The 26,367-nt window shown below is 38.5% G+C and overlaps 1 protein-coding gene across 2 annotated transcripts in view; it reads left to right on the top strand.

The window, feature by feature from the left end:
• Window positions 1-10,896: 10,896 nt before the first annotated feature.
• Window positions 10,897-26,367, top strand: part of LGI1 (leucine rich glioma inactivated 1) — a 56,389-nt gene continuing 40,918 nt past the window's right edge. Inside the window, exons 1-2 of one of the 2 annotated variants that reach the window (XM_001367147.4) lie at window positions 10,897-11,735; window positions 12,108-12,179. In XM_001367147.4, the coding sequence (XP_001367184.2) occupies window positions 11,416-11,735; window positions 12,108-12,179 (392 nt within the window). In that variant the 5' untranslated portion in view covers window positions 10,897-11,415. The remainder of the gene's footprint in view (window positions 11,736-12,107; window positions 12,180-26,367) is intronic. The other variant, XM_016428386.2, reaches the window with a different exon arrangement.

Here is a 26,367-nt window from a genome sequence, read left to right as displayed (position 1 = left end):
AAATCAACAGAGCTTTGAAACTAATGCTCAGTATTGATTTTAAGACAAAAGGTAATAAAAAAGAAAGAAAAAGACGTTAAAAGCCAAAATATTCTGAAGGTCCCTGCCATCATTACCTTTGTGCTAGTTATCTCATTAGCAGTCTTAGCAGGGGGTTCCCTAGCAACCATCTAATTTAACCCCATCATTTTTGAGGACAAGAAACTAGCCAAAGGAGGTTGTGGCTTGCCTAGAGATTCACATGATGAGTTACCAGAGATGAGACTAGAACCCAATTAATAAGGTTGTGACTTGCCAAAGTTTCCCCAAGTAAGTGGTTAAGTGCCAAAACCAAAATTGGAACTCAGAGCCTCTGATGCCAAAACAGGAAATCCATAATTATATTCCTGAGTCACTAGACATTTGGGAAGGTGAGGAAAGAAAACTTGAAGATCTACATACATAGCATCATCTTTCCTGGGGCTGACCTAAAGTATCTCAGATATCCTAATCACACAAGGGACTTAAGCCATTGCATATCCATTCTGTACTCTTAAAAAGTGAACAGCAAATCTTTTTCTTTCTTCAAATGAGTTTGCCATACTTTACCTGCCTCCTAGGAATAGCACCTATAAGAATAGAACTGCTTCTACCTATCTTTTTTCTGTAAACTCCCAGGGAATTTCTCTTTGAATATTTGCCCAGCCTGAGGGCCCATCCACAGATGCTATAAGCAGGAGATATGTTTCTATTTGGCCTCAAAGATACATATTAGAATTTTAACTTTTAATATCCTCTTCCCAGCTCCCTCTGCCCTCTTCAGGGCCCTGCTAGTTCCATCATGGCATCTCAACAGTAGCATAGTCATTCTCTTTCTGTTGGACTTTGGACAGCATCCTGTTACTTTCTTTACAATACATTAATGGTCAAAATTTCACTCATTCTCTAAACAAAGCTAATATTTAAGTCCATTGGCATCCTACACAACTGCAGTTCTCTTGTACTCTCTCTGAATTGTGTGTGGCTCACTTGGAGCTTGTCTGAAACCCAGAATCTGTCCTTTCTAATATTACACAAATCCTTTCCTCTATCCCATCTCCATCCTGCTCCCTCCTACAATAGCACTAATAGAATCTTGAGAAATGCTTCTCTGCCCTCATTACCAGTAAGCAGAAATGTGCCAGGATCCTAGTTGCTTTCTGGCCTGGATGTGGGAGAGGAATAAGTGAAGAAGGGACATAAGATGAGGGAAGATAAAGGAAGCAAAAGAGAGCAGAGGATAAAAGGAGAAAGGAAAGAAGAGAAGAGAAGAGGAAAATCAATGAAGGAGAAGAGCAAAGGAACATCTAAAAAGGAGGATTGTTGTATAAAAATATTTACAGCTGTGCACTGTGCTTTGTGGTGGCAAAAAAATTGGAAAATGAGGGAATGCCCTTCGATTAGGGAATGGTTGAACAAATTGTGGTATCTGTTGGTGATGGAATACTATTGTGCTCAAAGGAATAATGAACTGGAAGAATTCCATGTGAACTGGAAGGACCTCCAGGAAGTGATGCAGAGCAAAAGGAGCAGAACCAGGAAAACATTGTACACAGAGACTGATACACTGTGGTACAATAGAATATAATGGACTTCTCTACTAGCAGCAATGCAATGATCCAGGACAAGTCTGAGGGATTTATGAGAAAGAACACTATCCACATTCAAAGGAAAAACTGTGGGAGTAGAAACACAGAAGAAAAACAACTGCTTGATCACATGGGTCAATGGAGATATGATTGGGGATGTAGACTGTAAACTATCACCCTGGTGCAATTATGAATAATAGGGAAATAGGTCTTAATCAATGATACATGTAAAACCCAGTGAAATTGTGCATCAGCTACTGTGGGGGGAGAGAGGGGGAGGAGGGGAGGTAAAGAGCATGAATCTTGTAACCATGAAAAAATATTCTAAATTAATTAAGTAAAATTTTTCAATTAAAAGAAAAAAAAGGAGGACTGGCTGCTACTGGCCTCTCTAGTACCACTTTGAGAAATAGCATCGACAAACTATTCTAATGCATGCAGTGTCTATTTGTAAATATTTCTCTTTGAAAAATGAAACTTCTTTAGAGCCTTTAGAGTTGAGAGGTTTGGTCCATACATTGGTGTACATGTAGAGACCCTGCCCTATTTCGATATGGAGACCATAAAGCAAGATTCAGAATTTCCCCTTTCTGATCACAGTTTCTCATCTATCCATCTCTTCCCTTGGCCCACTCTTCCAGAACCTGCTATTTATTGATCTTGATCATGGTCTGGGGCCACCACCTCCAGGGTGGGAGAGAGACCAGAGACCAGATAAGACCAGAGACCAGATAAACCAACCTGCTCCCATATAAGCATCACCTCTTTTACATTCCCAAGGAGAGGCTATCTAGCTTTTCATTGAAAACCTCAAGGGAGAGGATGCCTACAACCTCCTAAGGCAGCCTAGTTTATCAGGAGAAGCTCTTGTCATCAGTAGGTGTTCCCTTATGTCAAATCTATACCTGCAACTTTCCCCTGCTGCTCCTAGTCCTTCCCTCTTAGACCAAGCAAATTAAGTCTCATTCCTCTTCTATGTGATAAACCTTCAAATGTTGAAAGACAGGTTGCTCAGTCCTTTTTTTATTTAGCAAGACAATACAAGAGAAGTTTAAATTATAAAGCTGATAACATTCCTCTTCCCTACGTTTCCATCAAATTGTCTGAGGTTCATTAGGGGTGACATTTTCAAAACTGGAGTCAGCATACTGATCCAGTATGATGTGGTCTTTGTGAGGATACCACTTTGCCTTGATGGGCCCGAGTTCAAATGTAGCCTCAAACACTTTGTTGCTGTGTGACCCAGGGAAGGACACTTAAAAAAAAAAAACTTTGTTTGCCTCAGTTTCTACAACTATAAAATGGGAATAACAATAAATAGTGCCTACTTTGGAGAGTTGTTGTGAAGATCAAATAAGATATTTGTAAAAAGGTCTTAGCATAGTTTTTGACTCATAGTAGGCACCATACTTAAATGCTTATTCTCTTCCTTTCCCCTTTCCCTTCATGGATAAAATTCCCTACTTAGAGTGGATTTCCATACTGCTCCATATAAAGAAATCCCCTGGTGTGGAAAGTTTGATAAGATAAGAGGATAAGCAAGTAAGAGCAGACATGCCAAACCCCATCCCTCAGCCTGTGACTAGAACATTATTTTATTAATTCTTTTACCAGGCTCTAAAGCAATCAAAGGGTATGTTGTGATATTGTCTCATACATTTTTTAAAATGCAGATTAATTAGCTTTGAGCCCCATTCTAATTTATTAAAATTGGGGAAACCTTTTCCCACAAGCATTGTCTTTTCTGTCTCAAATCCTCGTTGCATAGGCATATACAAATATCAGCATTGCTAGCCATAGAATTTATTAACAATAAAAATAATACAAAAACATAAAAATATCTTTTCAACAATGTATGTGCTGCAAGAAAAGGTCTCATCCTGAGTCACTTCACACCAATGCCTATTGCTGCTGACTCCTCCAAAACACTGAAATCACAGTCCAAACATTCAGTTCTCTCAGGATGGCAGGAAACGTCTCTTAGGAATTCTTATAACATCTTCTCCATAGAATACCTTCTCCACAGAATAAAAATTAAATCCATTTCCCTCAAAATGTCTCTTCAGACTCTCAAAAATGACAAGTAACTCTCCAAATCCCTCAAATACTCATTCTTTCATGCCCCTTAACTCTGATTTCTCACAGGTGTTTGCATATACAAATACAGCATACATACACATGTATATATGGAACAAACACATGGGTAAATGTACAGATAGGCAGTAGAGACATGTGTGTAAATATGATTTCTATAAAGATATATAATACATGTACAGACGCATAGTCACACATTTTATATATATATAAAATTTTAAAAATTGGGGACTAACAACTCCCCGTTATCTTTGAAGGCATCTGTGTGATAGGAGACCCTGAGAGAGGACTGAGTGAATTTCTTTCCTTAAGGAGACTTGGAAAATTAGTTGTCATGAAGAAAGAACCTAGGAGAAATTAGAGTTAATGATCATGAAAGAATGTTTGTGTATGTATTCTACAGAATAGATATAATAAGAATATAGACATATATATACCTATGTATAAACATAATTATATGTATATGCTTATATCAAACCTCAGTTGCTCCCCTGAATTCCAGGTTCCTATTTCCAACAGTCTATTGGACATCTCCACCAAGATGCTCCTGTGGTCCCTTAACCTAGATTTGTCTTCTCCATAAAACCAACTTGTCTTTCTAACTAACCTATTTTCATGATGGTGCCATGATGTTTCCAGGCTACCCAGACTTGAAGGTTCAACTTTATCTTTAACTCTTCCCTCTTTCTCATCCTACCATATCAGTCAACCAAATCTACAATAGCTTTCACATTTGACCCCTCTTCTTTATCCATGCAGTCATCACAGTAGTTTAAAGCCCTCTCACCTCTTCGCTGGTATTTTAATTAGCTTCTTAAATAGCTTCCTCCCTCTTGCCTCTCTCTCTCTCTCTCTCTCTCTCTCTCTCTCTGTGTGTGTGTGTGTGTGTGTGTGTGTCTGTGTCTCTCCTCTGTGTCTGTCTCTCTCTTCTCTGTGTCTCTTTCTGTATGTCTCTCTTCTTCTCTCTCTTGCTCTCTCTCTCTCTGTGTCTCTTTGTGTCTCTCTCTTCTCTGTGTCTGTCTCTCTTCTCTGTGGCTCTTTCTGTCTGTGTCCCTTCTTCTTCTCTCCCTCTCTGTCTCTCTGTCTCTGACTCTCTCTCTCTCTCTCTCTCTCTCTCTCTCTCTCTCTCTCTCTCTCTCTCTGTGTGTGTGTGTGTGTGTGTGTGTGTCTGTGTCTGTGTCTCTCCTCTGTGTCTGTCTCTCTCTTCTCTGTGTCTCTTTCTGTATGTCTCTCTTCTTCTCTCTCTTGCTCTCTCTCTCTCTGTGTCTCTTTGTGTCTCTCTCTTCTCTGTGTCTGTCTCTCTTCTCTGTGGCTCTTTCTGTCTGTGTCCCTTCTTCTTCTCTGCCTCTCTGTCTCTCTGTCTCTGACTCTCTCTCTCTCTCTCTCTCTCTCTCTCTCTCTCTCTCTCTCTCTCTCTCTCTGTGTGTGTGTGTGTGTGTGTGTGTGTCTGTGTCTCTCCTCTGTGTCTGTCTCTCTCTTCTCTGTGTCTCTTTCTGTATGTCTCTCTTCTTCTCTCTCTTGCTCTCTCTCTCTCTCTCTCTCTCTCTCTCTATGTCTCTTTGTGTCTCTCTCTTCTCTGTGTCTGTCTCTCTTCTCTGTGGCTCTTTCTGTCTGTGTCCCTTCTTCTTCTCTGCCTCTCTGTCTCTCTGTCTCTGACTCTCTCTTTCTCTCTCTCTGACTCTCTCTCTCTCTCTCTCTCTCTCTCTGACTCTCTCTCTCTCTCTCTCTCTGACTCTCTCTCTCTCTCTCTCTCTCTCTCTCTCTCTATTCCTTATAATCTAGCCATCGAAAAGACTTTCCTAATGCATCATCTTAGCTCAAAAGCTTTCCATGATTCCTTACTCCCAAAGAACAAAATACAAATTCTTTTGTTTAGCATTTAAGGCCCTCCAGCTTAGGTCCAATGTACCTTCCTAGCCTCAGTTCACATTCCTTCTATTCTTATACCCTCCATTCCAATCAGACTAGATTATGATTCCTACATTCTACTCTATCTGTACTCTCATTTGAAGAAAAAAATACTTGCCTTTAGGAAATTCAGAGATTTCATGGAAAAGTATTTTAAGTAGGCCTTATATTAGGGACATGATTTTACTAGTTGGAAATTGTAAAGAAGACATCTCAAACAAAGGCAATGGTATATGCCTGTCTTCAGAATCATGAGAATAGGGGATGTGTTTCAGAGGATAATCAGTAACTTGAAATATAGAGCATGCAAAAGGAGTGGTTTGAGATAAGACTGGAAAGGTTTAATGAAGCCTTTTTGTAAAGGGCCTTGAATGACCAAACTAAGGAGTTTGTTTGGGTTTTTGCCATATAAATTGTCTTTGTCTTAAAAAAAAAAAGTAACAAGTTATCAGTTATTACACCACACAGAGAGTCAGGAATTCTGGGTTTTAGTCCACTGTCAGACTCTGAGAAGACCTTGTCCTGGAAATACCTCAACTTTTATATTTCTCTGCCTCCATCAGTACTAAATACCTTTCACAACAGAATTCTCATCCAGCAGATAAAGACGACCAAAAACCGATAGTTAACAAAACCACCTGATTGCCCAACAGGCCCCTTCAGTGCCATCCCCTCTCTCTGCCATGCCTCCATACTCGTCTCAGTGCTGTTTGGGGCACCACTCCTTCATATATGTTTTCCAGAATACTCAAATGGGATCTTGGGAGGAGAGAAGTATGTCCCACTCTCTCCTGCTAACTCAAAGACTCTCCCCCACTTTTCCTGTCCCACTCCACCACAATATACTTATATCATAGAGAAATTAAACTGTTATAAGATATTCACCAGAAACTGAAAGCCTGAAAATACCAGAAACCACCTCAGGCAGCAAAGATTTAATCTTGTCAAGTGAAGAAACATAACAATCGAAGGCAACATTGGTTTAGGATACAAATTTACTTACAAAACATTTTAGAACAGGATTATGGAAGATCATGGATAGAATTACTTCATAAAATAAGGAAAAACAAAGGAAGAGGAAATGAGCCTTACAAAAAAATTTGGCCAGAGAGTTAACTGAGCCAGTTTATCCCAAGAAGACATAAAGATGCATTTGGAAGGAAAAAAACAAATAGCTATCAAGTGGAACAGATCTACCAGCATTTCCATAACAATTTATTCTCAACATAGGTTCCAGAGGAACTGCTATGCTTAGATTAGAATATCTCAGAACCTAATGTGCTGTTTGAAGGAGTGGAAATAGCCCTCAACAAAATAAAAGACAGATAATCTGTACGGAAGATGACCCTCCAGATATCACAAAAAGAGAAAACGTCAAAACGTATGGAGATGAGAGATATCACTAACAACAAACCATTTGCCTTTTTTCTTATTTCTGTAAAGTCTTTGAGAGGCAGCAGAGAATAGTGGACAGAGAGCTGGTCTGAGAGCCAAGAGGACTTGGGTTACAGTCCTATCCCTGACGCATACTGGCTAGGTGACATCAGTACCCTAGACAATTCCCTTCAGCTAAAAGTTGCTGAGAAGGTGCTGACATCAGTTGGCACAGGAAATTCCTTACCCAGAACTCCTTTCACCAGTGCAGTCAAGATCTAGGATCCATCCCTGGACCATTTTTATTAGATTCTTCTGTGTATGAGAGTAAATTTGTTGCAAACAGAAATAGAATAGGTAAAGTCTGGTGGATAATTCTCTGAATTATAAGCTTACAGTTTCTCAATGCCATGGTCTAGAGAGCAAGGAGATGGAAGGGGATAAATATTTAAAGATGCCTAAAATATATATATAATTTATAGTCTCATAAAGAATCTATAATCCCACTGTGTTTATTATTTTTCTGTTACACAAAAGCATTTGACTTAATAGAGGAAATAAAGTTTCAAGAAGTGTTTCTTCAATGAAGTATCTTCCATCTATACATTAAGATTGACATGGGCACTGTACCCCCAGAAACTCAGGCAAACTATTATGGACAGAGAGATGCATCTCCATGCCCCACCTCAATCCTATCAGGCTACATCTCAAGATATCTGTTTGTTAAGGAATCTTTATGCCTCCAGGCAGACCCCAGTCAGATGACCACCTCACCCCACCAAATGCCTGAGTGACTAGCACTCTAGGTCACGTCCACACCATGACATAGCATCTGTTGTAAAGAATATAAAATCCCCAGAACTGATGTCGTCTGGGGGAACAGCTTTTCCATTCATGTTGTCCTCCCAAGGAACTTCTCCCCATCTTGCTGTTCCACCTTGCTATCCTCCTGGCCATTCTCAACATTACTTTCTAAATTAATAAATTTCTCTTTTTGTTTTTAGGCTAAGTTTTGGAGTCTTGCATTCTTGCAAAAGGTATTCTTCCTGAACCCCAGGGGTACACATCTGCACCCCATAACAAGATTATAAAAGATTCCTTGACAGTGGCCACTGAAGAGATAACTGTCCAACAATCTTGGTTACCAATATGAAGTGAGATATAAAACTTAGAAATATGAACTGACTTCCACAATCATGGAGAATGTCTTACACAAAGGACCAAGGAAAGGGGCAGTTATGTAGTACAGTGGATAGAGCATCAGATCTGGAAATATGGCCTCAGGCATTTCCTAGCTCGGTGACCCTAGGCAAGTCACTTAGCCCCAGTTAACCCTCACTGTTTTCTTAGAACTGATAATAAAACAAAAGGTAAGGGTTTAAAAAATACAAAAGAAAGAGAGATTCTTTGTCAGAAGAGATGTTTTCTAGATGTTCTTTCTTGCAGATGACCAGTTGATTGCATTGAGCTCCTGACACCAAAGGACCTCCCTTAAGAGATCCATAGCCACCTAAAACAGACTGATCCCATAGCTAAAGGGAAATGCAAGGGGAGAAAGAATAGCTATTGCCTGAATTGTGGGTAGACCATTGAGTTAGTCCATATAACTTGGATGGTCCCTAGAGACTATTTATGAATGGTGCCCAGAATGGAATGGAAAGAAAACAACAGTCTAGATTACATCAGAGAAATTGTACCACCTTTCTCAAGCTAATCCTTGCAACCAAAATTCCTCTTTTAAATATCAGTGTTTTCCTGGTCAGGCTATAGGGTTGAGAGACATAGCAGAATCTCATCCTGGGGGGAATCATAATTGTAGGTGTCTCAAAGAGTAACCAAAAAACTAAAATGAGTATAAATAGTCTGATATTTTAGCAATATATTACCAATGATGGATTTATCCAAGTGGTAGAAAAGGCATCATTAAGAAGGCATATGACTGGGAAAGAAGGAATAGTGTAGTGAAATTGAGGGTTTAATTCATTAACTATTGCACAAATGTTTTAAAAATTGTTAGAAAAATGGGGTATTGTTAGATGCTCTCTAGAGGATTCATGGAAATAATTGAACAGGATGAATTCTCAGATGGATTGTGAACTATATCATTAGAGGGAGTGTGCATATTGATGAGACCATAAACACATAGAGATTTCACTATAAATATCAGATCTATGCTTTCTAGCAAATATTCTGTCCTAGGTGGGGTTTCTAGATCTTATAGTATTACAGAATCACAGAATGTTGATTGAGCTGGAAGGGAATTCAAGAGACCATTTAATTGAACCTCTTCATTCTACAGGTGAAAATTAAGGCACAGAAAGGAGAAGGTACATGCTCTGGGTCATACAACTAGTTCTTAGCAGAGCTGGGTAGAACCCAGATTTTTAGACTCCTGGTATAGTGCATCTTCTTTCTTTCTTTCTCTCTTTCTTCCTTTCCTTCTTTCTTTCTTTTTCTTTCCACCTTTCTTTCTTTCCTTTCTTCCTTCCTTCCTTCCTTCCTTCCTTCCTTCCTTCCTTCCTTCCTTCCTTTCTTTCTTTCTTTCTTTCTTTCTTTCTTTCTTTCTTTCTTTCTTTCTTTCTTTCTTTCTTTCTTTCTTTCTTTCTTTCTTTCTTTCTTATCTTACCATCTTTCCATCTTGGAATCAATACTATGTATTGGTTCCAAGGCAGAAGAGCAGTAAGAACTAGGCAATGGGGGTTAAGTGACTTGTCCAGGGTCACACAGCTAGAAAGTGTCTTGAGGATTTGAACCCAGAACCCCCTGTCTCTTGGTCTGGCTCTCTATCCAATGAGCCACCTAGTTGCCTCCAGATTCCACATTCAAAATAAATCATATTAACTCATATTTGTGAGAAGCACTTTGGTTCAGTGGATGGAGACCTGGCCTCGGCAAGACCTGCATTTAAATCTCAGCTATGGACATTGGCAAGTCATTTAACCCTTAGGAACCTCAAGTTTCCTCATCTGTAAAATGGTGATAAGTAGAGAGGCAGAAGGGTACAGTGTGAAAGAACAATGAATTTGAAGACAAAAGACTTAGGTTCAAATCTCACCTTTGCCATTTGCTATGTGTGTGACCATGGGTAGATATTTAACCTTCCTGGACCTCAGTTTTTTCATTTGTAAAAGAAATGGGTTGAACTAAATGTTTTCTGAGGTCCCTTCCTGGTCTATATTTATGTCTAGAACTATATCTAATTCTCCTGTGTTATCTACCAGCTATGATGATTAAATGAAATCATGTGGATAAAGAGCTTTGCAAACATTAAAGTGCCCTTTAATGTCAATGATGATGATGATGACTGTGGGTGCTTATAAAATACAAAGCACTTTCCTCATATAGAATGCTCAGGGTCTGGGTGCAGCTGAATGGGAGAGGAGGGAGCACAGGGGTCTTACAAGGTGATGAAGGAGATAGGCTGGGTGGAATCTACTGTGTTCTTCTATATTTACCATAACCCAGTGAGGTAGGAAAAATAAATATCATTATCCCAATTTTGTAGATGAGGAAATGAAGGGTCTGGCTCCTAGTCACATAACACGGGAGTAAAAGAATTTGAACCCAAGTCTCCTGGTTCGAAAACTGGGCCCCTTTGCTGAAAAAAAAAAAAAAGTGCTTCATTCACATAAAAAAGAAATCTTCCCTTTTGCAGCCTAATTTCCCAATTTTTTTTTTTTAATAAAGGAAGCTTCATTCAGGCATTTAAAATAGAATTCAATCTGCAAAAATGTGATTTACAGGAAACTTTTCAGGAAACACTTTGCTTGGGGAAAGTGAGGCATACCTGTAATCTGTCCAGCCTTCCCCCAGCACCCCTCCTCCGCAAGAATGCCTTCTCACCCCGAGGTATTGATCCGCAAACGTTGATAATACTTTATGATCATTATTCCCCCGGGGCTCATTTTTCTTTAGAAGAGAACTTGAACAAGGTAGAATAAAAGGAACCGTCCAAAGGCTTTCCAATAATCGGGAGACTTTCGTTCTAACTTCATTTTCCAGCGGGTGTCAGCTTTAAATATAGCTTCACTTCTGAGTTTGCTCGCCATGGGGAAAGACAATTCCCCAAGGTTTCTTGTGAGATTGCAGCGAGCTCCAGTGCAGGATGACTGCTCCCACCCACCCACCCACCCACTAATAAGCCATCATGCTGCCCTATTTTTGGTAACAATTAAAGGGCCTCCCTGTGAAAGCAGAAAGCTGTTTATTTTCTCTTACATCACTTTGCCCTCCAATGCTGTGTGCGCCTCAGTGTTGTCGCTGTGATGCAAGTCTGTTTTCTCTTCCAGCCAGTTGGATTCTCCCCATCTTAGAGCACCTCACAGGTCTCTCCCTCGGAGCTGTGCATTGCTTGAGTGAGGAGCAGCTCACGAATCAGCTGCAGGTCCCTGTTTTTTGAAAAACAGGCACAGAGGCAAAGCGAAAAGGGTGGATGAATTTTTCTGGACTTGGCCTGAGAGCAAGACAATCACCCTCTGAATCCAGAAGCTTTCTGTTCATGCTTGGGGAGATTTTTTTCAACTGGATGGAAGCAGAAAAGATCAAAAGGATGGGAAGTCCCAGCAGTGCCAGCAGCATCCCCTTGAAAAGAATTGCTTATTTCCTATGCTTTTTATCTATGCTTTTGCTGACTGAAGGGAAGAAACCAACGAAGCCAAAATGTCCTGCCTTGTGTACTTGCACCAAAGATAATGCTTTATGTGAAAATGCCAGATCTATTCCACGCAGCGTTCCTCCTGATGTTATCTCACTGTAAGGCCCGTAAGCATTTTGTTCTTTCATTTATGTTATTCTTGTTTTTTAAACATAAACCAGTGTATTGGGTATTTTGTACATGCCGACAGAAGGATGATCTGGGGAGGAAAATTCCTCTTGCATGCCAAGCCTTCTGACAGTGTTACAGTCCGGCTGCATTTTAAAATCCTGCTTCTCCTCCTCTTCTAGCTGATCTTAAAACCCTTCAGATTTTTCTGTTCATTGTTAGGAGAAACCTGTAGCAGATTCTTGCTTGTGACTTCATCTGGGAAGGAATCTTATTGTGTCACATAAAATGGGCTTTAATATAGTGACTGTTATGCTAAACTCGATTAACATAAGCTTCTTTTTCTTTTCTTTTTCTTTCAGATCCTTTGTGAGATCTGGTTTTACGGAAATCTTAGAAGGGAGTTTTTTGCTCACACCATCTCTGCAGCTCCTGTGAGAAATATTTATATCATGATTATTTATTATATCTTATTGATTACATGTCCCTAAAAAGCTAAGAATTAGTCTTAGGAAAGGCGTGGATGTGTTTGCTAACATGTATGTGTGCATTCGGAGAGGCAAAATAAGAAAGAAATGGGTTTTATCATCTCCCACTGGAAACAGAATGCACAGCCCGGATGGGGTGGTCGCCTATTTGTTAACCTGTTCCACTGGGGACCTGAATGGCAATTGCTGAAGTTGATTGACCATTGCAACGTTGCTCCCAATTTCACTGCACTATTTCACTTTCATTTTGGGCTTTGAGACTTGGGTTATTCTGTCTTTTCATCTTGAATTAGTCAATACAGACCCGATCATGACAACATATGCACTCAAGATGTTGATTCTCAGGGAGATTAAGCACGCAGTTGCAATAAGGTATTTACCAAGTGAAAAGAGACAAATTTGGCCATTCTCCCCATGGAGAATTAAAGACATTGCTAAGAATTCTCAATTGACAGGGTTTTTTTTGCTCATTAGCTAATCTTTAACAATTTAAAGGAGTAGCTGCCTTGGCTGCGTGTTTTGAGTTGGCCACCAGGGACCAACATATTCAAGTCCATGCCTGAGAACATTCCAAAAAATAACATTTGACCAAGAAATCAGTTCTCTGGTGGTAGGGATTTAGCTGGTTATTTCTTCTCAATTGTAACATTTGGGAGGGGACTTACATGATAAGGCTCACCCTCTCTAGCACCCACATTTAAAACAAAGCTCAGGGCTTGTCTCCCCAGAACAAAGTGGAAATATCATAAACATATGACGCTTTGGATCATTCAGATAGCCTAATTGGATAGTGAAGGGTTCAAAAGGGATGCTTTTGGCCTGAAGGCAATGATTGATTTGGATGCTTAAGGTTTTTAGCTGCCCATCTGCCCAGGTCCATGCAACCAGTATAAAAGGTAAAACATCTAACCAAGCCATCATTTTGTCTCTATGATGTCAAAAAGCTGGCTGGGCTGAGATTTTTCACCTAAGTCATTAAATCAACCAGTTATTTTGATGTTATGGGGGTATCTGGGTTAATGACCATTGGCTGGCTAATTACTTTCAATGAGCAACAGATTTACTTGACACAGAATCCTAGAGTAGGAAGTCTTCTAGTGTCATCTCCTATGCAATGACAGAATGGCTTCTATGGAATTTTAAAAAAATGTATCTGGAAGGGGGCAGCTGGGTGGCTCAGTGGATTGAGAGCCAGCCCTAGAGAAGGGAGGTCCTAGGTTCAAATTTGGCCTCAGATACTTCCCAGCTGGGTGACCCTGGGCAAGTCACTTGACCCCCATTGCCTAGCTCTTTACCACTCTTCTGCCTTGGAGCCAATACACAGTATTGACTCCAAGAAGGAAGGTAAGGGTTTTTTAAAAAAATGTATCTGGGAATTGTGCTCCTAGTTGTTACTTTTACCCCAGAAACTGTAAGTGGGGGTGAGCGAATGGTTTTTAAAATAATATTTTATTGTTCTAAAAGCCCCTAATGAGGATGGTTAATCTAGTGGTAAACGTTCAAAATAGAAGTGTCAATACAAGTCCAATTTTTTTTTATTTTTCTGGCCCTGGATGGATAGGAGCTACATAAAGACAGCTGAAATTGATCAAATAAACCAATTACCAAATCTCTACCCCATTTCTTCCTGTGTAGACCTAGCCTCGGAAGGCACAGATGTGGTAGAACATTATGGAAATAGTTACTGTGGCTGCTCAGATAATGCAATTACACTTATTTAGAATCACAGAGGGAAGCCAAGTGACTTGTTTTTAAATAGCCTACTTGGAGAATGTGCCATGCTTCAGTGTTCCATGCTCTGAGTTCCTATGGAACATTCCAACCCTTATTTCTACAAGCAGTTCAAATTTCAGGAACAACAAAAGGACAAGTAACTCTTGTTCTATGCCCTCAGCTAACTCATTCTGACATGCCCCAAAATGGTAGATTGGTACCAGAGCTGATTCTCTGTGACACTGTAAAGTAGGTGAAGTTTATTCTTGAGCCCAGGGTCCTTCTCCTCCCTGGCTCCTCCAGCTTTGCCCCCCTTTAGCTATCAATTCCCTCCTGTTCTCTCCCTCTTAAGGAGTCAGGCAAGTATCTGATCAACTCATTCACACGAAGGTATTAGTAAACGATAAGGTTCTAAGTGTTGTTCCTGCACTTTAATAAAGAACAAAGGCTTGAGCCAAAAAAATAAGATGCTAAGGATGTAATTTCAGTCATCAGAAAATGGGTGAGACAAGCATTAAATGGGGTCGAGGGTCCTGGAAGACCCTCTGGAACCTTGAAAGCACAGCAACAGGGCAGTCACTGCTTCCTCTAAAAGACTGGAGGTTCTAGCAATGTTTGACTGCATTGTCAGCAAGGTGAGAAATGCAGGAGACACCAGTTATTACTTGTGATCTGCAATTATTTTGAGGAAGAGATATTAAATTGTTAGCATAGGTTAGAAAACAAATGTGTGGTGTATCCTATCCTGGGACAAGATGCTTGTCAACATTCAAATCACTTCATTGAGATGCAAAGGCAATTTAATTGCTCCCTATTGTGCTATGGGGGGAAAAAGGAAAGAAATGACCTTTTTCTATCACCTCTTCCACTAATCTGGCTTTTTATTATTGTTGTGGAACCAAATGCTTTTGCAGACTTTCAGGGATTCCTGAGCATAGAAGTCAAGATGGGAGGTATTTTTTGAAATGTCAGGCTGGGGTACAAAGGGAAACAGGCACAGTTCCTCCTTAAGTTCCAGGCAATGATTGGAGAAAGAATCATGTGAGACTGAGACTGCCAGTTTGTTTTGAAGAAGAAGAAAAAAACAACACAAAAAACCCTACACTCTTGGAAAAGGAGAAAGGAAAAATCTGCCAATGGGAATAATAGAATGATCAAACAGAAAATTAAAAATTGATTCTGTGAAAATTATTCAGAGTAATGTCTCCACGTAAGACTGTAGTTAACAAGATTTGCTCAAGCAAATTCATCTATCTATATTCGTATTTTTCATGAAAGTCAGCGATGAAACATAATCATTAACACCATGTTCTCCCTCTAAGCTTAGTGGGTAAGAAGGAGATTTCAAGAGTGAATACAATTTAGAGCAGAGTGTTTTTTATGGCAATATGGTCCCTTTCCCTCTTGGATATAGACTGTTTTTTTCTTCTTTGAAATCCCCTAAAGGGAGGGAGTAGTAACTGGAACTTAACTCTAATTTGTAGAGAGTGAAGTGTGACTAAATCACCATTAGTTTGTGAAATGATTTAATGCACTTAAAGGCTTCCAGCTCCTAAGAGAATTCTCTTAAGTACAGCATGGATCTTAGATTTGGATGTAGTGTCTCAGACTTCAAAAACTAGATAGAGAAGGTGTTGTAAATAGAGAATATTCCTATTTATACCAGGGAGATTCTGGCTGTGTAAGGGCTGCAAACTTGGTCCCCATGGAAAATCTAGAAATATTTATCTCTTTGATCTTTCCTTGAATCTATGAATCAACCAACAATTTGGCAGAGGTAAATAAACAATCCCAAACTAGAAGAAAAATAAAAATATGAACTTCAGAAATAATTATCAGCTTCCTAAGTTGTTTAAAAAAAAACGAATAGGGTCCTGTTTATCCCTCCCCACACTTACTACTCACATATCTCCCCTTTCTAGACCATTTCCATTTATTCCTTTTTCAACCAGTTATCATTTCTCTAAAAATAAAGGCTCCTTAAAAGAATTAAACTATAGGCAGTAAATAGATAAGATCACACAAATCTGAGAATCAGAATGCACCTCCGTTGACATCTACTCCAAATCATACATCAAAGAAATCTCTATTATACCATATCTGATAAGTGGTTTTTCAGCCTTTATCTGCAGACTTCCAAGGAAGGGAAACCACCTTCCCCAGAAGCAATCTAGCCTTCTTTTTGGGTAGCTCTAATAAATTAGAAAGGCTTTTCTGGCCTTATGTCTAAATTTGCTTCCTCAATTTCTACTTATTGCTCCTAGTTCTGCCCTTCTGGGTGAAACAGAATAAGTCTAATTTGTCATCTACAGGATAGCCCTTCAAATACTTGAAAACTTTCTGTGTCTTCCCTTCCCCACTCCAAGTCTTCTTTTCTCCAGGTTAATATGCCCAGATTCTTCAAATAATACTCATGTGTGACAGAGTTAAGGCCTTTCACCATACTGGTTTGCCATCTCTGGACACCCTCCAATTTATAAATGTCCTTCTTAAACTGTGGTGCCCAGAATTGAACACAATACTTCAGATAACATCTGAGAAGAGTGTAGTAGGAGTGTTCTATCCTTGGAAACTAGAACCCATTAATGAAACCCAAGATCATATTAGGGTTTTTTTGTTGTTGTTGGGGGGAAGGGTGCCTGCTTCATCACCTTGCCAGTTCATATTGAGCTTGCAATCTACTAAAAAAAAAAACAACTCCTTTTCTACTAAATCCATTTTCCAAAATAACTTTTAGCAATCCATGTTTCCCCCATGTTACACTGGTGAAATTGATTTTTTGAATCCAAGAGAAAGAGTTTACATTTATCTTAAGTAGATTTCATCTTATTAGGTTCAGTCCAAAGCTCTAGCCTCCCACTACCCTCTTGGATTGCCATTGTCATCCAGTATATGTTACCCTTCCTAGCAACATGTTTAGGGAGAAAAAACATAGCTAATACATAAAAGAATAGACATTCATTTTTTTGGGGGGGGGTTCTTTTCTGCATGATCCTATCTTCCAGGAAAGGTCTCTTTCATTGCCTCATTGGGGAATGGAGATGATCCCACCTTAGTTAGTACTATGAGCTATTAATAGAGTTTCCTACCAAATTGGAAAGGCTCCATTAGCAGTAGTCTAGGTATCTATTGTCTGAGGACCAGCCCAAGTCTGGAAAGGTTTAATATCAGAGATCAGCTGCTAGGAAAAGTGTTTTGGGTTTTTTTGGGCTTTTTTTTCATAGCACCACTCATGTGGGCCATCTGCTCCCAAAGTGGAGTGGGATTTTAAGCTGCATTGGTAGAGGGAATCCTTACTACTCCAGTGGAGTACTTCCCAATGAAATCTATGGTCCCATTAATGTGGGTATTCTCTTCAATGATGCACCTAACAACCTATTCATGCTTGCCCATTCCATGTGACTATCATCTTTAAAGTCTCCTAAATTATTCAGAGGGGTCTATCCAAAGTGGTGGAGACATTTCACATGTCCTCTTGACATTATGAGGATAACTATTAAAATATAAAGATTGTCCATTAATTACCCTTTACTCTTGCTACACATATAGCCCATCACACATTTATTTAATAGTATTTCTTTATACTGTTTCTGCCTAATTCCAGGTGTGAAATATATTACAGTCTGATTATATCCACTTTACACCCAATTCCAATTCTTTGGAATCTGAAGTGCCCCATGACTTGCAGCCATCAAGGTGTTTAAAAAATAGATCTGTGTTTCAAGAAGAAGCTTGGAGTAATTAAAAGAGCTTTGTAATTTCCTAAGACAATTTCGTTACTCTCTTCTTCCTATTAATTCTGGACCCAGCTCATGTCCTTTTGCAAATTCTTCCTGAGATAAGAATAATGGAGAGAAAGAGATAGAGGCACAGAGAAAAAGATAAAGGTGGACAAATTCTATAGGTTATCAATTGAACAGAATAACAGTCTGAATAATAGGCATTTTTCATCCTCTTGGTTTTTCCTGTGTTAAGCCAAACTCTTGAGCAATAATGGATCTCATTTAGGAGGCTACACAATGCTTCCAAGCATGATGTAATCAACCCAGTGTTACTGGCAAATAAGAATATTGTGAGGACCTTACCATTTACATGATATCATTCTTCAACCAGTACTCTACCCTGGATCTCCTCCATGACAATGGCAAACACCTTTGGCAAGTATCTAACCCCTTATTTTTATGCTTTATTTGATATTAATAATGATAGGGTCATTGAACAAGTTAATCTCCTACAAAAAGAATCTTGCATAATTTTGACATATATACAAGAGACATCTTATTAGAGGAGAGCCTTTAAGGGGTCATTTTTTTATGCCGAACCAACTGCTTTTTTATAGTTTAGAAGCAGACACAGTGGAATCTTTTATTCTTTGCACTTTTCAGTCAGTGTATACTGCTAAAAATGTCTAATATTAGTTGCAAGTCTACCAATTTCTAATATCTTCTTCAAGGATATCCCCAATATGTGGGTGGATTAATTCTCATGAAAATTTGGTTTAGAATGGAAAGTGGGTACATAGGTTGGTTGTTAAGGCTAATTATAATGCGGTCCAAGACTTCCCAAATCCCTAATTATTTTCTCGCCCTTCAGATATCTTAACAATCAATTCTTCAGTACTCTCAAAATTGCATCACTTCTAGCATAAACCTGCTCTCTAAATACTTGGTCTTGCCCAGTTGATTTTTCCATCTTTATTTTCTTCTGAGTTATTTTTTACTTTATCAAGATACACATCTAAGACAGCATTGTTAGAGTCCAAATATGGTGATTCCTCTATCCTTGATGGTTAAAAGAATTTGCTATGAAAGTCCTTACCGATCTTTTCTAATTTTTATTTGTTGTTTTCTTCCAAGTTTCACTCTTAGATGTCCTAAGGAAGATTTTACTTAGTTGGATATTTCTCTAAACTTTCTTCAAATTTTTTGTTTTTCCTATTGTTATTTTTGACTTTATCAGTCATAGTTGGCTGAAGTGGTTCCTATGCTAATATGATCTTCATGTCATGACAATTGAAATTTAAATCAATTAAACCTCCACATGAAATCCTTTTAATTGGTGTCAATAGTTTTTCCACTATCCATATTCCATTTTTCAGCATTAGTAATATGTCTAAATAGTTCAGGCTGGAGTTGTTTTTAATTGCATCTGACATTTTTCTCATTTTTATTCTAGTTTTGTAATTAACTTTGATTTTTGTCTCTAACAAATCAGTGGTCTTACTGTACAAACCAGATCAATCAATAATGACTCCCACATCAATAATAAGTAATGAGCCTGGCAAAATATAAGCAATTTCCTTTTTATGATGTTGTTTGATGGTTGCTACAGTGCCTCCCAAATTTTGTCTCATTCATAATATATAGGCATGAGGCTTCTGTGTGACCTACAAGCTGTGGTTTTCTCTTCTTCATTGCTTCTGAACTATATTTTCCAACATGATTTTTGACACCTTCACCTTTGCATTTAAGATATTGAGTACCAAGGAATATATTGATTTAATACGTAGGGTTTTATCTAGTTCTTGGTAGAATTTCTCTTCCTCTTCATCCTCAGTATCAGATACTGGTTCATACATTGAAATTGTTTTCCAGATGCTATTTTTGCAAATATTTATTCTGAACACTTGACTACAAGATAACCAAATGAGTCTATGAAATAGTTTCCTGTTGTTTTTTAAAATCTAATTTTCAAAAAATCTCTATTTGGCTTTTCAAGAAGAACCTACTCACCTGCATCTTCTTTTTGTCTTCTGATTTTGTTTTGAATGAAGATGTCGAGCTAGCCATGCATGTTAGGCATTGGAAAGATTTCTTATAAAGGATACCAATAACTAAGTTAACATTTAAAGATTGTCTAAAAATGTGTGATTCTCAGCATTCTATATCCCATTTTCTTCCACTTTTCTAACTCTGTCTCTGCTGACACAGAAGTGGACCACACAGGATTGAGAATAGTTTTGTATTTTTCATTGGTCTATGGATTTCTATATCCATTGTGATCTTTAGCACTATTAATGATATTCTTATGGACTGTACTACTCTTCTCTATCCTCTTTATCTGCCCTTGGTTCTATAATCTGCACTTAAATTTCTCAAAATCTGAAATGGCTGGTGAGTTCCCTGTACAGCCACATCTTTTTAGACACCTTCTATTTTTCTTTCCCATCAGAACTAGTTGAGTTTGGAGAGGAAAGCTAATGATAATAATAATTATATATATTTATATATGCACATATATATATATATATATATTCTGTAGCTATATTGGAGGAAAGAGAAAGAACAAAGGAAGGGCTGGTCTCTGCTTGAGACAAATGAGATAGTACCAAAAGAGGATAGAGAAAAGGGAAGAACTGCTCAGTTATTATTTTATATCTGTTTTCTCTGTGAAGAAGAATGGTCTTTGACCTGGAAAGAACAGAACAAAAATATCTCATGGAGTGTTGATATCCAAAACAATAAGGAGATAAGACAGCATCAAACTGCACTTGATGAGTTCATAACCAGGACTAGATAGACCACATCCTTGGCTACTGACAGACTTTGGCAGAGGGATAGCTGAACCACTAACAATGATCTTTGTAAAGATCCATGCAGAATAGAATTAAAAAAAAACACAGATTGAGAACTGGAATGGACTTCATAGGTTGTCTATTGTAATCATCTTATTTTACAGATATGGAAACTTGACATCAATACAAGGAGTGTCAAGTATCTTGCCCAAGGTCAAAAAGATAGTAAGTGGCAAGATTGGAATTCAAACCCAGGTTATCTATACTCCAAATTCAATATTCTTTCCACTACATCACATTCATTGGGGAAAGAAAGTGGCATAATGCTGGAAACAGGCAAACATTCCCCTGATTTTCAAAGAAGAGAAGAGAATAGTCTACAAATTACAGGCCAGTGACCTTGACTTTGATCCCTGGAACAAGCCTAGGATTTAATTACTAAAGGAATGATCAGAGAACATTTAGAAACCGAAATAGTCACTACATGGTTTCCATTAAAAGAAGTCATGCCAGAATAACTACATTTCCTTTTTTGACTGGACTACTAGATTAGTGGATCAAGGGATGTCCTATCAGTATATTTGACAAAGACGCTCATGCTATTCTACTAGAAAAATGATAAGATGTAGACTAGATGATCAGAGCTCTCCTGGATTAATTTTAGGAGGTCTATAGCATCCAAGACTAGAGATATGATAGATCTTATATACTCTCCCCTAATCAGACCACTGTGTTCACTTAGGGACACCACATTTTAGGAAGAACTCTGACACATTAAACAATATTCTAAGGAGGAAAATTAGAATGGAGAAGGGATTTTATCTTATACCATATGGGAAATAGTTGAAAGAACTATGAATATTTAGCCTAGAGAAGACTTTGGTGATGTTTTAACTATCTTTGAGTAGTAGAAGGGCTATAAGAGGGGTAAATTCCTAAATTTGTTCTCTTTGTCTGTGGAAGTCAGATGCAGGTAGAAATCACAAAGAGACAAATTTAGGGTTCCTAATAATTATATCTAACAGTGGAATATGTGCCTCACAGTGTAGTGGGTTCCTCTTTAAGAGGTCTTTAAGTAAAGACTGGATGATCACTAATCATGTAGGTTAGGAGATTCCTGTTTAGTTATGAACTTGAATGGATGATCACCTTCCATCTCTTCTACTTTCTATGAACAAACAATTGCATAGAGATATTTGCCATGGCTTCAAGGTGCCTCTACAGAGGTTTCAGAATTTATACTAAAATCAAACAGTAAAGGCAAGATTCAGTAATATTTCTACAGTTCTACTATTAGATTCTCTCTTAGAAAAACTTGATTTCATGAATTCACTACACCACAAGGATAACAACTATTTCACTGTTTGCTATAGTTCAGTTGTTTCAGACATATCTGCCTCTTTATGACCTCATTCGGGGTTTTCATGGCAAAGATACTAGAGTGGTTATGCCATTTCCTTCTCTAGCTCATACTACAGATGAGGAAACAGAAGCAAACAGGGTTAAGTTAAGTCTAGGGTCACACAGCTAATAAGTTTCTGAGGCCATGAAGATGAATGAGTCTTCCTGACTCCAGGTCCAGGGCTCTATCCACTACCATTTATCTGTCCCCCATTATAATTATTAGAAAGTTCTTCCTTCTACAGAATTGAAATCTACTTCTCTATATCTACCATCCATTGCTCTTAGTTCTGCTTTCTGGGACCAAGTAGAACAAATCTACTCCATCTTCCATGATAGCCCTTCAAATACTTAAAAGACAACAATCATTTCTTTCTCTCCTGAGTCTTCTTTATTCCAGGCTAAACATTCCTACTTCCTTCAACCAATTCATAAAAAGTAAGGCTTGAAATGTCTTCACCACCCTGGTAATATTCCAACTTGTCGATATTTCTCCTAAAATGTGACAACTGAACACAGCGTTCCAGATGTGACTGACCAGAGCAAAGAATGGTGGGACAATTTGTGGGTACCATTATGATGCAGTACAAACTAATAGGAATTTAAATATTTAGATGAGGGGAAAGAATGGAAAATTCTTGAGGACACAGAAGTGGGGGTAGGGAAGGAAAAAAGCCACAAAATCTATTTTGATGTTGTTGAATTAGCTGGAGTATAAATCAGTTTGAGTTCTTCAATCAGGGAGCATGTATGATTGGCCACAATGACCAGTAGGTTTTTGTTTTGTTTTGTAAGTCATCAAATATGGAGGGGCCACAACTGCCTGAGCAGTCAGGAAGAACCCTGAAAAAATGTTTATTGGGGCAGCTAGGTAACAATGGATAGAACACCAACTCTGGAGTTGTGAGGGTCTAGGTTCAGATTTGACTTCAGATACTTCCTATCTGTGCAGTGACCCCAGGCATGTCACTTAACTCCAATTGCTTAGCCTTTACTGCTCTTTTGCCTTAATATCTATTTTAAGGCAGGAGGTAAGATATTTTTTAAATGTTTATCAACAGTTCTTCCCTTAGGAATTTCCCAACTCTATATATTCATTCTAATGACTATTTTTAACAATGTAAAAAGGTAAGAGTTGTTTTTTTTTTTTTAATGTAATATGTGACCTCTCTACTTTGACGTCAGATGTCCATAATGAGAAGGCAAAGGAGTTTCCTTGTAGGAGAAAATTCCAAGATGTTGGAATCTTACTGCCCTTTATGACTGGAAATTGGAATTAATATATCAGACAGCTAGTAAGTCATACAGCTAGTAAGTGTCTAAGGCCAGATTTGAACTCAGGAAAGATGTTTTCCTGACTTCAGGGCTGGCATTTTAGCCACTATACCACCTAGCTGCCCATATCAGGCAGCACATGCTAAAGAAAAGAAAAGAAAAGGAAAGGAAAGGAAAGGAAAGGAAAGGAAAGGAAAGGAAAGGAAAGGAAAGGAAAGGAAAGGAAAGGAAAGGAAAGGAAAGGAAAGGAAAGGAAAGGAAAGGAAAGGAAAGGAAAGGAAAGGAAAGGAAAGGAAAGGAAAGGAAAGGAAAGGAAAGGAAAGGAAAGGAAAGGAAAGGAAAGGAAAGGAAAATAGAAAGAAGAGAAGAGAAGAGAAGAGAAGAGAAGAGAAGAGAAGAGAAGAGAAGAGAAGAGAAGAGAAGAGAAGAGAAGAGAAGAGAAGAGAAGAGAAGAGAAGAGAAGAGAAGAGAAGAGAAGAGAAGAGAAGAAATGAAAGGAAGCCAACTGGAGAAGAAATAGCAGTTAAAAAACAGAGTAGATCAGAGTTGGAAGACATAAGGGGAAGCATATAGAATTGTACTTCTGCTACCTAATCATGCCCTGGCAGAATTCTAACAACTGCAGCAGTTGAGCAAGAAACTTCAGTCTTCTAGCCTTTCCCAAAAGACACCAATGGAACTCTTTTTGATAGATAGCATTCAATCTCAGACTTTTACACTGGATCATGAGTTTTCTGGCTATGTATCTCTTCTACAGTTGGGGGTGGATTCCATAGATAGGGAACAGATTAGATTACAGTCCCCCTTGATTCTACAGAGGGTTGTAGCCATTTTGCATATGGCAGCAGAGAATGATTCTGTTTTATTCCTTCTTAGTACTTACATTTTTGCTTTCACTATTGAATTTGTGACTGACTATGCATGATCTAATAATAGAGTTTTACAGTGCTGGGGGTTCAATCCATGACTTGTATAGAATCAATGTGGCCCATGGACATGTCACCCTATCATCAACTCTCCTCTCTTCTTTTTCTCTGAGATAGCTTGCTCACCCAACCTAGAGTCACAATGGAAGATAGGGGAGGCTACCCAATCATCACTATAATTCAATCTCAGGATCCCTGGTGTTAGGGAGCTATTCATCCACAACTCACAACTGAAGCTCCTGAACCCCAATTAATTTTCTTCCCATTTAAACAAATTAACCTTCATTATATCATTAATTCTTAATTATCAAACATTTCTGAATGAAATTTCTGAAGCAAAAATGATCATAACAGTCAATTCACAAACATAGGTCATACTTTTCCCATTAATGCACTCAATATATGTAGGGAGGGTGGACATAAATTATACAGAAACTTAGCAAAGAGACACGTGAGTAGGGATTGCCCTTTTGCCCAGGGTGACTCATGACTGAAACACTGGTTTTGAGGACCTTGATGTCTTTAAAGAATAGGACAAGGCTTTCTACTCGGGGTGCCACTTTTGACTGCTGTATTTGGACCACTTCTTAACTGGGATCTAAGAAAAAGTATTATGCTCTTTTCTAGTTCCCCTATGTCTTGGATCTGCAAAGCTATTTATGCCTTTTCTCTTGGCTGTACTCTGAGGGATTTCCTCCTCTTAAGTCACAGGTGGCAAGGCTGGCAAACCTCTGAGGGGTTTTGCTCTTCTCAAGAGATAGGTGGTAGTGCAGGGCAAGCCAGACCAGCATTTCCTTTCCCCTGTTAACAGCAAAAATTTCCTCTTCCTCCAATCTGCACCAGCAGCAAAACTATTCCTCTAATCAGTAGCTCCCAGTCACGATCTGTCTTCCTCCAAGCAGCTCAACGGAAGACAAGGAAAGTTCTAAGCAATTTTCTCAGCTCTCATTCTCAGCTTGGCAGCATGTTTATGAGTCATCTGCCCAGGTGGACTTAACTGGTTCTGGCTCTCTTCATGCATGAGGGAGTAGTCTATGCTTCTGTATTCTTCCTCTACTTTTCTGGGTTCTTCTACCTTCTCTGCTTCTCTTGTCCCCACTCTGCTTCTTCTATTTGACTGATTCTTATTCCACAGCAAAGTCTACCTTAAGTCTAGAAAAGAAAATTTACTTTCTGTCATGCACACAATAAAAAGGCAGTATACAATTCTCCCAAAGTCGCTAAAAGTTATCAAGGTGTCCCAGCTAGCAACTTTAAAGTCCTCATAATAGTCATATGTAAATTTTCTGCCTTAAAACAAGATACTTTGGTCATTTTTGCCTTCAAGAAGATTTTTTGTTTGTTTGCTATTTTTCCCCCAGAGGATGTTTTCTCCTTAAGTCCTCCCAGAATTATTTCTCTCCACATACTTTTTTATCATCTACCTTCACGAATTTTCCCTCTAAACTATTTGTTTCTAACCCCCTTTAAATAAAAAAAAAATAATCCAAATCCAAAAGGTGAAACACTTTACATTTGGTCTTTTTTATTGTTTTTTTTAACATTCTTTTCTAAATTTTGAGTTCCAAATTCTCTGCCTCCCTCCCATCTCCACCCACTGAAAAGGTAAGCAATATGTCAATTATACATGTGAAATCATGTAAAATATATTTCCATGATTATCCATATTGCAAAAAAAGCAAGGAAAAATTGAGAAAGTAGGGAAATTATACTTAGATTTGCACCTAGAACTCATAAGTTCACTCTCTGGAGGTAGACATCATTTTTTCATCATGAATCTTTTGAAATTTCTTGGATCGTTTTATTGATCAGAGTAGCTAAGTCTTTCACAGTTGATCATCACTATAATATTGCTATTTCTGGGTCCAATGATCTCCTGGTTCTACTTACTTCATTTTGCATCAGATCATATAGATCTTCCCATATTCTTTCTGAAATCATCCTCCTTGTCATTGCTTATTGCATGATAATATGCCATCACAATTATACAACACAGTTTGTTCAGTCATTTCTCATTTAATGAGAATCCCCTCTATTTCCAATTATTTAGCACCACAAAAAGAACTACTATAGATATTTTGTTCAAAAAGATCCTTTTCCCTTTTCTTTAATCTTTTTGGAGGAATAGACCTTGTGGTGTTAGGTCAAAGGGTTTGCATAATTTTATAGCCCATTGGACATAGGTCCAAATTGTTCTTCAGAATGGTTGGACCAGTCCACAACTCCACCACCAATTCATTAGTGTCCCTATTTTCTCTCATCCCCTCCAGCATATCAGTTCTGATAGTTCTGAGGTGGTACCTCA

Source organism: Monodelphis domestica, chromosome 1, assembly GCF_027887165.1.
Source record: "Monodelphis domestica isolate mMonDom1 chromosome 1, mMonDom1.pri, whole genome shotgun sequence".
Taxonomy (NCBI): domain Eukaryota; kingdom Metazoa; phylum Chordata; class Mammalia; order Didelphimorphia; family Didelphidae; genus Monodelphis; species Monodelphis domestica.
The sequence above is the reverse complement of the archived record's forward strand: the minus strand, read 5'-3'. Positions and strand labels throughout refer to the sequence as shown.